Raw genomic sequence first — 12,892 nt, forward strand, 5'->3', positions numbered from 1 at the left:
GAGATGGTACAATCCTGACTAAGGCAAAATAATTGACTTTTGTGTATCAATGCAAATTGCTGAATTCTGGAGTCAGTACATAAAACGCTTGGGTGTGCAGCTATAGAACAAGAGAGGCACTTTGCTTACCACATTGCAACCCACCAACAGTGGAGGTAATTATGACCAGAAGGCACAGGAGAGAAAAACCCACAATAGGAAATGACAAGAGCAGAGCCCAGCATAGATGAAAGGAAGGCAGATGCTTAGAAGATCCCATTTTTGCTGAAAAGACAAGAGTTGCAGCGGTAACAGAGATGCGCCCTTTGTGCCATCAAATGCAACAACCGACATTGGCACAGATACTGCGCGCAGGGCAGAGAATCACCTCCAGGGGTTTTCTTTTACCTCTAACAAACTGTTCTGATTGGCTGCGACAAAGCATGGACTCCGGTAACCTTGTGCTAATCATGTTGGGTCTTGTATTCCCATTTTAGAATATTATATTGCATTACAAAGAAGCCTTTGGCTGCCAAAGCCAAGTGGTCAGTTTGGATATGGCTAACTAATTAATAAATTAACATTTAATAGGGTATAGGGTTCATTATATTACATCAGTGATGTCACAATAGCAACAATATGTTGTCATTACCTTTCCTAGTATATTAAATGCAATAGAATCACTTGATACAAATGGAACAGACTTTATTGAATCATTTTGCCACTACAGCAGTCACGGTCCATTTGACATGTTATAAGTGAGAGCTGGTGAGACTGCTGAGACTGTTGAGATAGGAGACTGCTTCATTTGTTTGTTCTTAGGAGAAGCCCATACAGATTGTGGTTGCAGACATATTGCAGTTGGACTTTTGCTTATAGATTGTGTGTTCTTCACCCAGTTTTTGAGGTAGGTTCTGATGGGGATGCAAAACATCAAGGGAGTTTGAGCACGGATTTAAGCATATTGACATAGTGGCGTGCCAGAGACGTTTACTATTTCATATGGGTCTCTTAATCCACAAATGCCCATAGCAAACCTGCAGCCTTTCCAACCCATGTTGCGTCACTTTTCCTTTGACCCACATATGAGGTCACTAAAGAGAAGACGGCCACAGGAATAAGACATAGGGCTAAGCTGGGAGGTGTAGCAATACCAGCAACTGGACCCGCCACTAGTGGGTTTTGGTTGCACCCGCTCCTCTTAGAATACTAGAACCGTTGCATTAGTTGACCAACTTACAGCCAATAAGAGCAAAGCAGAGCAGGGTTCCCCTGTGAGCCATATTCAAATGTAAAAAGAGTTTGGAAGCAACACAAGCATGGAAACGGTTCCTGGGGGTGCCAAATAAGGGCTGTGATTGGCTATTGGTAGGCTCTATATGGACTGGCAGCCTATAGAAGGCTCTGTTTGACAGTACTCATGGTTTTTATACAGCCAAAACTGGCCTCCAAGCCAGGAATTAAAAAAAAAAAAAAAGCCCCTGCTTTGAGGCCACTGGGAGCAACATCCAAGGGGTTAGTTACATAGGGTTGAAAAAAGACCAGAGTCCGTCAAGTTCAACCCTTCCAAGTAAACTCAGCACCCACAAACCTATACTGACCAATCTATACACTCACATACATAAACTATATATACAACCACTAGTACTAACTGTAGATATTAGTATCACAATAGCCTTGGATATTCTGATTGTTCAAGAACTCATCCAGGCGAGGAACATGTTGCCCCTGAGCCACTGGTTGGAGATCTCTGACCCAGACTAATGTGTAGCCAATCAGAATATTATAATGTCACAATAAGAGAACCTTGTACAACAAAGTGAATGTGGAAAAATACTTCTTTGTGAAATAAACTTCAGCCTTCATAGCTTGTTTGTGTGTTCTTGTATTGTACCAAGCGCTTTCGGCACCCTTGTAAGTGACTTTATTGTTACTTGATCTCCATGTTGTATTCAACGGCACAGTAAGTGTACTCTGTGCACAAAACATATTTTCATACTTCGAAGAAAGGCAACTGTAAGCCATTTGTATTGCAGCATTGTCGGGAAACTAAACAGGGCTGACCCAATGTCCTCTTGTCTTCCAGGTGCCTTTGCTGTTCTGATTCCCCGACTCGACTTGGTGATTTCCTTCGTTGGCGCCGTGAGCAGTAGCACCTTGGCCCTGATCCTTCCGCCGTTGGTCGAAATCATCACCTTTCAGAAAGAACATTTAAGCCCGTGGGTCATTGCGAAGGATATCGCCATAGCCGCCATTGGCTTTGTTGGCTTTCTAGCCGGAACATATGTAACAATTGAAGAAATGATCTCCCCTATAGTCTACATGTCTCCGGTTGCTTCCGAAAGTAACTTCAGCGTACTTAACAACACTGTCTTAGGGGGCCATTGAGGCTGAACGCTTTGAATGGTACTTACTATTCCAGTGCCTTTTGACTTGAAACAAAGCAACCTCTGTAAATGGGAATAGCAATGTATTTAAAGAAAAGTGGCTGTATATAATGTGTTTCTCTGAATTGGGCTTAGTATATTTTATATATCTGTGTATATAGAAAGAAGTCAGCAAGGGTAATAAGGACACGTTATTATTCTTTGCAATTTTATAGACCTTGAATAACTTTTCAGTGGATGTAGATCTCAGTGTAGCTGCAGTTTTCGTATTGACAAGAATTGAAATGCTGCTTTTTTAAATTAGAAGCCTGTCCCACTGAAAAAAGCAGGGTTTTCTTATACTTATAAAGCTATATAAACTCCCAGGTACATTTTTTTAAGCATTATGGCATAGGGCTGCTAGCACCCCTACACCCCTTAAAACTGTTTGTAAGCTGTGGAGAAGTTGTTACAATTTGTAACATCAGTGTTTTAGTCCCTCCTCCCCTGCCAGGATTTCAAATGATACAGAAAGAGAAGAACTGTTTTGCAGCTGGATTTCAGCATATAAAATAGTATTTATTCCTACTGTTTGAAGGAACAGATTACAGGGATAGGGATATTAGGGGTTTCTGTGTTATGTGGGGCTCTTTTACTGGGCCCCCCAAATGTCTGGAGGTTGACCTGTTTTACCAATGTTTATTGAAATTGTTCATTAACTATGGCCTCATGGGGCCCCTATACCCCTGCCCCCCTCCCTCCACAGCCACAGGGTTTGCTTGCTCTGTAGTTACGCCCCTGGTATTGCATTAGCTAATTGTATATGGTACCGGCGGACATGGGCACAAAGTTCTCCACCATGGCGGAGCAGTATCATTGAATCAACTGATTCCGTATTAGTTTTATTTATACATATGGGTGTAAGAGTGGGCACAATATGGGCATATTTGGGACATATATATGTATAAATGGAATTATATAGCAGGTTATTTAATGGGAGTTATGAATAGGGTATAGTTCCCTTTAATGTATTAAATATTGACCTTGCAATAGGGGTCTTCTGAATCATGGGAGCTCATTCAGTCGTGAATTGGTGGCAGAAAAGTTGGTTATTTTTGTAAACAAAGAGATTTTAGAATGGAAATCTGTACTGCTGTAGAGAAATAACACTGGATTATCTATTTAAAACTATATATATCAGTGGCTTTTCTTGTACTGGCCCTCAGGAAATGTGGGTCTTAAAGGAACAGTTCAGTGTAAAAATGGAATGATGGGTAAAATAGACAGACTGCGCAAAATAAAAAATATTTGTAATATAGTTAGTTAGGCAAAAATGTCATCTATAAAGGCTGGAGTGGGCAGATGTCTAACATAATAGCCAGAACATTACTTCCTGCTTTCAGTGATTTTAGGGGGGGGGGCAAATGGGACATAACTGTCAGTTAGTTTGTAAGCAAGTAGGTCAGATTCAAATGCAACTAAAAGTTATGTCCCATATGGTCCCCCCTCAGGTCACTGAGGTCACTGGTTACTGACTTCTAACAGCTTAGAAGCAGGAAGTAGTGTTCTGGCTGTTATGTTAGACATCTGCCACTCCAGCCTTTATAGATGACATTTTTGCCTAACTAACTATATTGAAATAATTTTTTATTTTGCCCAGTTATATTTTTACACGGAACTGTTCCTTTAATACATCATATTTTTGGCCCAGCGATCATTCAAAGCATTAGTCTTAAGTATGAGCTGTTTCTACTAATCGCTGGCCAATCGAAGCTCATATCATAAAATATCATAAAATTCGTCTAAGAACGTGTCACTCACTGAAACTGAATTCAAAACAGAAAAACTCTTTCAAATACAAGAATCACCTGATAAAAGGCCCTGCCCACCTACCTATCACTTTAATTGAACCCTTTCCCTGCCAATGGTGTAAGATCCACGTTGTTGTCAAGGAAAGGGACGGCCTGCCAATCATGTAGAATCGACATTCCCGGGGGTTATATTTGCACTAAATAAAACATGTTGCTGTAGTGCAACTAATCTTTCCCAAATGCTGGCAGACAAAGTGTTAATAGGTCACATGGTTCAAGGTGGAATAAAGACTGTTCTTTGTGATATTTTAGTTTACTAGAGTCTAAAAATGAAAGAAACTTGTCTCTCAGCATATTTTGTGATATTTCATGGTTTTGAAACTAAGTATTTTTTCACGTCAGCTCTTTGTTGCTGTATTTCTGTACTTAATGTTTTTATTGGGCGTCACGGGAAGGGCAGCGGCACGGATTTTTCCGCCTGCGTGTTTTCCAGCTCGACGTCAGGTTGGCCAAACGCTCTCGTTAAGCTCTTTATTAACTGAAATATGAACTGCGAATATAGGGGCGAATATTTACAGCCCCATATCTGACCCCCCAGTGCACCAACAGGGCCCCATAGTGACCATTTAGATCCATGTAGAGGCAATAGCGAGCGTTTTGTTACCATTCGAACTGGAAATCTCGCCTGCGGCAAAATCCTACCAATAGCCTCGTGCCATTGCCCATAGTATTTTGAGGCTGTATAATAAAAAGACACGTCCATAAACGTTGAACCTTGTGTTTCATGTGTTTCCAAAAGTTATGCCTCATCCTATTGTACGTGCAACAGATTAATATCAGGGCTGTGCCATGGCTACAGGATACAGGACTGGGGCTTCAAACATCACCATATTTGCAGATTTTGATTCCAAATTTGATTTCATGGTTGTCTACATAGAGCAGGAATCCCCAACCTTTCTTACCCGGGAGCCACAGCCAAATGTAAAAAGACTTGGGGAGCAACACAAGCACCATAAAAGTTCATGGAGGAGCCAAATAAGGGCTGTGATTGGCTATTAGGGGCCTCTATGCACCCTATCAGCTTACAGGGGCTTTATTTGGTAGGAAATCTTGTTTTTATTCAACCAAAACTTGCCCCCAAGTCAGGAATTCAAAAATAACTCCCTGGTTTGGGGGCACTGAGAGCAACATCCAAGGGGTTGGGGAGCAACATGTTACCCTGATGGGAAACTGTAGCAGGACAGCGAGGCACAACTCCCTGACCCATAATAAGATAGCTGTTGTAATTAGCGGCTTTTACTCATTCACTTACCATTGACACAGGCAGAAGTACAGACGGGTATAATGATGCAAATGGCTTTTATCTGCCCGCACTAATCCAATGCCTCGTTACAGTGTGCCGGCCGCTCCGCGTTGCATTCATATCTGTGTATTTACAGATCAGCCGCCTTGGGACTCCTGTTTCCATAATAAAATCTCAATTGCACCAATAGAGCTATTAGTTCTAACAAGCCATTATCTCCCAGCGACATGTGGGTTGTGACTTTTCTGTAACCCCTGAAATGCCACATGGGATGCAATCAGATTGCAAAATAAAGGCTGGTTGTCCATTGGGGCAAATGGAAGTTAATGGGACAGTCCACCTTTACGTTAACTTTTAGTATCTTATAGAATGCCAATTTTTTATTGTCTTTATTATTTATTTTTCATACTTTTTGAATGATGTGCCTTCTTCTGCTGCAGCTGCTTTCCAACTTTCAAATAGGGGTCACTGACCCCGGCAGCCAAAAAAACTATTGCTCTGTGAGGCTACAATTTTATTGTTGTTGTTACTTTTTATTACAGGTATGGGATCCCTTATCCGGAAACCCGTTATCCAGAAAGTTCCGAATTACGGAAAGACCATCACCCATAGACACCATTATAAGCAAACAATTCAAATTTTTAATAATGATTCCCTTTTCTCTGTAATAATAAAACAGTACCTGTACTTGATCCCAACTAAGATATAATTACCCCTTATTGGGGGCAGAACAGCCCTATTGGGTTTATTTAATGGTTAAATGATTCCCTTTTCTCTGTAATAATAAAACAGTACCTGTACTTGATCCCAACTAAGATATAATTACCCCTTATTGGGGGCAGAACAGCCCTATTGGGTTTATTTAATGGTTAAATGATTCCCTTTTCTCTGTAATAATAAAACAGTACCTGTACTTGATCCCAACTAAGATATAATTACCCCTTATTGGGGGCAGAACAGCCCTATTGGGTTTATTTAATGGTTAAATGATTCCCTTTTCTCTGTAATAATAAAACAGTACCTGTACTTGATCCCAACTAAGATATAATTACCCCTTATTGGGGGCAGAACAGCCCTATTGGGTTTATTTAATGGTTAAATGATTCCCTTTTTTCTGTAATAATAAAACAGTACCTGTACTTGATCCCAACTAAGATATAATTACCCCTTATTGGGGGCAGAACAGCCCTATTGGGTTTATTTAATGGTTAAATGATTCCCTTTTCTCTGTAATAATAAAACAGTACCTGTACTTGATCCCAACTAAGATATAATTACCCCTTATTGGGGGCAGAACAGCCCTATTGGGTTTATTTAATGGTTAAATGATTCCCTTTTCTCTGTAATAATAAAACAGTACCTGTACTTGATCCCAACTAAGATATAATTACCCCTTATTGGGGGCAGAACAGCCCTATTGGGTTTATTTAATGGTTAAATGATTCCCTTTTCTCTGTAATAATAAAACAGTACCTGTACTTGATCCCAACTAAGATATAATTACCCCTTATTGGGGGCAGAACAGCCCTATTGGGTTTATTTAATGGTTAAATGATTCCCTTTTTTCTGTAATAATAAAACAGTACCTGTACTTGATCCCAACTAAGATATAATTACCCCTTATTGGGGGCAGAACAGCCCTATTGGGTTTATTTAATGGTTAAATGATTCCCTTTTCTCTGTAATAATAAAACAGTACCTGTACTTGATCCCAACTAAGATATAATTACCCCTTATTGGGGGCAGAACAGCCCTATTGGGTTTATTTCATGGTTAAATGATTCCCTTTTCTCTGTAATAATAAAACAGTACCTGTAATTGATCCCAACTAAGATATAATTACCCCTTATTGGGGGCAGAACAGCCCTATTGGGTTTATTTAATATTTAAATTATTTTTAACAGACTTAAGTTAGGTCCCATACCTGTACTTATTTTTCTATACTATTATTTTTCTATTCAAGTCCTCTCCTATAAATATACCAGTCTCTCAATCAAACCACTGCCTGGTTGCTAAGGTAGTTTGAACCCTAGCAACTAGATAACTGCGGAAACGCCAAATTGGAGGGCTGCTTAAAAAAAGCTAAATAACCACAAATTTTCAACTTCCGTATTTACGTGACAGAAAGTCAAGCGATTCTAAGGATTCACATTCGATTTGGCCGAATTCTGCTGAAAAAGGCAGAATCCCGAACCAAATCCTGGATTCGGTGCATCTCTAATTCACAGCCTAGAACACAAGAACGTGAGACCTAGAATTGGGTACGGTACTGGAATAGAGGTAAGGCTTAATAATTGTATTGCGGCACAGAAGGGTTTTTTTCTGGTGGGGTCGACAGATCCATGGAGCCCTCGGCCATTTCATTGGGTGGGTTTTTCTCTCTTAACCCAGCTTCAGCTCATCAAATAAATCAAAGCAAGTCTGTATAGTAATAATATCATTAAGCATTATACCAAGAGTTCATTATACCTCCAGTATCATCATAAATATCCCATATACTCAGAGTGGGTATAATTGCATGTATACATGATTAAAGAGGTCGTGCCAATGCAATGATTTAAAGACTTAATCAATATTAATATATAAATGAATAAATGATATATCTATATAAATAAGTGTATTCACTTGTACCTTGAGGAAAGGCCCCGGGGGCCAGAATGTTGGGTAGTGGGTAATACTGAGCAGGGAAGTGGTGGAATAACTATATTTTCCTTCTGAACACAAAGAGTTTGACAGTAAAGTGATATTAAATATATATATACACAGGCTAATATCTATAAAATGATGAAAAAAAAGAAACCCAACGTATATTCTTATTTGTACCTTAAACAGACTTATTGACCAAACTCTTTGGTTTATATACAAGTTGCATTAAGGTTCATAAACACAAGGTTCAATCATTTGCTTTGAATTTTGTGCACAAAGTCAAAATGTCTTCTAATTGATTCATGTTTCTTAAGTATTATTGGAACTCAGAGTGACAAACCAGAGCCCGGTAGGAAAGCCAGAGAGTGTAAGTAGGGAGCGATGCATTGAGTAACCACAGGAGGGCAGCACTCACAGGAGAAAGTATTGAAGATATCTGCAGTATTTAAATCATCCAATCCAGGGTCGGATTAGGCCGCCGGGACAAAGGATAAAACCTGGTGGGCCCAGACCCAACCCTTGCCGGCACTCCCCCAGCCGACCATTCCTCCCCTGATGCGTAAAACTTATGCCCGCTCAGGGGAAGACCCCTTCGGAGTGGGGGGCGGTTAGGGAGGCTAACTCGGGCACCTCTTTTTCTGGGCGCGGTGAATATGTGGTGTACATGAAGCGTTGCGATTCTAAAGATGCGAATAAGTGTGCCGTTTGTATAAATGCGCCTCGCATATAAAGGTACATATATAAAGGTACAAATGACCACAACCCCACCCCCGGTCCTTAGAAAAATTTTCCTTCTTCAAACCGGTCCTTGGTGCAAAAATGGTTGGGGACCACTGTTCTATAACATACTAAAAGTTAACTTAAAAAAATAAAAATAAAAATTTCCCCAGGCAGAAATGTTTCTGCTGAAATCCAGCTCCAGAGCTGGGGGGGTTGAGGGGGTGTGGTTTGTGCCACAGCCGGTGTGACATCATTTGCATGGAAGTGATGTCACACGACTGGAGGAAAGTGTAAGCGTGATGTTATGCCGCATCTGGGGGGCGTATTTAGGTTCGTTTAGGTTCATGTTTAGGTTTTTTATGGCTTGTGTATAAGGGCTAAAACAATGTGGGGTTCAATTGCCGTGTTTATATCTTGGAATGGAGGCGTGTACAAGTGCAGTGTATTTTTCTTTTAGAACAAACCTCCATACGTTGCATTATGTTATAATGTTGGGATTTAGGCGTGTTGTATTTATTATACACACCCTAACCCTAACGTATTTCCACCTTCTCAATTCCATCTGCGACTCACCAACTGAGATTGATTCCCTTAATGTTAAAGACAAAACCAGAAAAAAAATCTACTTTGGTTGAATTGTCGGCCTGGATAGGGCTGTGTGGGACAGTGTGGGACCTATTAAGATTCTGATTTCATTGGAGTTGATAATATTCCTGTCCATCACTGATTGAAATGAGATTATTTTTACTGATTCTTATTGATTTTAATACATCTGAATGATCCACACTCCAACGGTCACGGTTCCATTTACTCAAACTGATATAAAGGGCCGATGATTTGCTTGTCTCGAGGGATGAAGAAGTTCTGTTGGATATTGATCTGCCCATGATACCGGGGAATTATTCTGTTATTTCTAAGCTACTGATCTGACATATAATGATCAGTCTATCAATATTGGTACAAGGGTGGGACTTTGGAATTATGGTTTCTGGTCTGTGACCGGAACATCTGGACCCACAGTGCCATAGTACCAAGATCAGAGCTTCTAAGATTTAGAAAACTATCAATAAACCCTTAATATCCATGGCACTGAGTGGGGTCTTAATATGGATTAAATCTACATTCTCTTCACATTGGTGAACATTCACAACTTTTTGGCAGGTGAAATCTCTCCAGTGAATATTCTGGATAAACCATTTGGCTGCAAAAGGGGTTAGATTAAGATGTTTTAGCAGCAGAGCAGAAAGTTTAGGTGGGGTAAGGGTTCTTAAGGCGTATAAAATACACATTATATATGTCTGGTTTCTTAATAGCTGCTGTGCTGGGGGTCAGTACCCACCGCTGCATCCCCCCACTATATGTCCAGCATAATTTCAGCCTATGGTGGGCAGTAAGGAAAGGGGAGCAGGGCCATACCCCCTGACTCTGTGCTCCACCTTATGGATCTGGGTGGCACTGCCCCTGCCACAAGTAGGATATAAATGAGCACTAAGGGTTGTGCTTCTGTGCCCCTTGGTTTTCCTGCCCCTGCGGCAAATGGAAGCATAAATGAGTCCAACTTTATCCCTCCGACTATGCTGAAATCTGCCCAGGTATGGCCACCTCTAGTCTGTGCTGCACTAACAGTGGCCATACCCGGGGAGATTCCAGCTGCTGATTCAGCTCTATAAGACTTATCTGCTTATGGGGCCCTCCGACTCTCCTTGACAAGAATTCCAAGTGAGCCATTCCCAGGCTTTTTTTGTCAAGACATTTTTTCTGCTATTGAGCGACTTGGTCAGAAAATAGAATAAACATTGGAAAGATTCCGCCACTGGCTCGGTGTAACAAGCTTCAGTTAATTAGTTCATCTCTTGTCACTGAAGACAGGCTTATAACTACAGGTGCTGTCTTTGTGCCGCCCAACACGGCACATCTCCATATTTATACCAGCTTATGTGCCTGGAAATGCATTCTTTTCATGTCTTTCTCAAATGCATTTTCATAGACCTGATATTTCGGTCCTATTTTACGTATTTAATCACCCAGCGGGCGATGCGGCCACCTACCGCTTGGCAATATCACTTGTATTTGTTTTAATCGCTTTAATCATTTATTGTCGGCCGCTTATCAGACTGTGTGAGCCGCAGCGAGGCGTTTGCATTGATATGTGTGAAGTTAATCCCGGGTCTTTAAAAATGGCATAGATTACAATAATTATTTCTAATTAATAGTCACTGTTGCCCCGGTGCCTGGTTAGAAGTCTGAAACATTTCTATAAACACATGACACATCTCACAGGAAAGTATTTGAACCCTGTAACATTATTAATAAGCTCAACTGAAATTCTAGGCAACCTATAATTAAAAGGGGATCTATTGTTTGCCGATTGCATGTCAATATTGTTTTTCAACATTATATACGTCAATTAAGGTCTAATTAAATTATTACTAAAAATACTGTACATTCTCAGCTTAGCTTTCATGTATATAAGGTTATAAGTCAGGGAATACAGGGTTATGGGAGATAGCTCTCAGTACAAGTGAGGGAATACAGGGGTAGGGGAGATAGCTCTCAGTACAAGTGAGGGAATACAGGGGTAGGGGAGATAGCTCTCAGTACAAGTGAGGGAATACAGGGGTATGGGAGATAGCTCTCAGTACAAGTGAGGGAATACAGGGGTAGGGGAGATAGCTCTCAGTACAAGTGAGGGAATACAGGGGTAGGGGAGATAGCTCTCAGTACAAGTGAGGGAATACAGGGGTAGGGGAGATAGCTCTCAGTACAAGTGAGAGAATACAGGGGTAGGGGAGATAGCTCTCAGTACAAGTGAGGGAATACAGGGGTAGGGGGGATAGCTCTCAGTACAAGTGAGGGAATACAGGGTTATGGGAGATAGCTCTCAGTACAAGTGAGGGAATACAGGGGTAGGGGGGATAGCTCTCAGTACAAGTGAGAGAATACAGGGGTAGGGGAGATAGCTCTCAGTACAAGTGAGGGAATACAGGGGTAGGGGGGATAGCTCTCAGTACAAGTGAGGGAATACAGGGGTAGGGGAGATAGCTCTCAGTACAAGTGAGGGAATACAGGGGTAGGGGGGATAGCTCTCAGTACAAGTGAGGGAATACAGGGGTAGGGGGGATAGCTCTCAGTACAAGTGAGGGAATACAGGGGTAGGGGAGATAGCTCTCAGTACAAGTGAGGGGGAATACAGGGGTAGGGGAGATAGCTCTCAGTACAAGTGAGGGAATACAGGGTTATGGGAGATAGCTCTCAGTACAAGTGAGGGAATACAGGGTTATGGGAGATAGCTCTCAGTACAAGTGAGGGAATACAGGGTTATGGGAGATAGCTCTCAGTACAAGTGAGGGAATACAGGGGTAGGGGAGATAGCTCTCAGTACAAGTGAGGGAATACAGGGTTATGGGAGATAGCTCTCAGTACAAGTGAGGGAATACAGGGGTAGGGGAGATAGCTCTCAGTACAAGTGAGGGAATACAGGGTTATGGGAGATAGCTCTCAGTACAAGTGAGGGAATACAGGGTTATGGGAGATAGCTCTCAGTACAAGTGAGGGAATACAGGGGTAGGGGAGATAGCTCTCAGTACAAGTGAGGGAATACAGGGGTAGGGGGGATAGCTCTCAGTACAAGTGAGGGAATACAGGGGTATGGGAGATAGCTCTCAGTACAAGTGAGGGAATACAGGGTTATGGGAGATAGCTCTCAGTACCAGTTGATCCAGGGACTGGTCTCATTGCCATCTTGGTCAGGAAGGAATTTTTTCCCCTCTGAGGCAAATTAGAGAGGCTTCAGATGGGGTTTTTTTGCCTTCCTCTGGATCAACTAGCAGTTAGGCAGGTTATATATAGGCATTATGGTTGAACTTGATGGACGTACGTCTTTTTTCAACCTAATCACTATGTTACTATGTTATACACATGGGCTTCAAAATATGCAGGGTGCTAGTAATATTGGCGAATCGTTGATGGAGAAGGACCTGGGGGAACCTGGAGATAATAAACATTGGAGTAGCAAGTAATGCCAGTCAGCAGCAGGAAGGCCCAGCAAGGTATTATCCTCTATTACA

At 41.5% G+C, this 12,892-nt stretch overlaps 1 protein-coding gene across 2 annotated transcripts in view; it reads left to right on the forward strand.

Annotated features, from left to right (window-relative positions):
• The window catches only part of slc36a4 (solute carrier family 36 (proton/amino acid symporter), member 4), a 104,415-nt gene extending 101,739 nt beyond the window's left edge, over positions 1-2,676 (forward strand). For both annotated transcript variants that reach the window (XM_002940146.5, XM_031897336.1), the window contains exon 12: positions 2,066-2,676. In XM_002940146.5, coding sequence (XP_002940192.3) covers positions 2,066-2,367 — 302 coding nt within the window. In that variant the 3' untranslated portion in view covers positions 2,368-2,676. The remainder of the gene's footprint in view (positions 1-2,065) is intronic.
• The last annotated feature ends 10,216 nt before the right edge of the window (positions 2,677-12,892 follow it).

The sequence above is a fragment of the Xenopus tropicalis genome, chromosome 2 (genome assembly GCF_000004195.4).
Source record: "Xenopus tropicalis strain Nigerian chromosome 2, UCB_Xtro_10.0, whole genome shotgun sequence".
Lineage (NCBI taxonomy): Eukaryota > Metazoa > Chordata > Amphibia > Anura > Pipidae > Xenopus > Xenopus tropicalis.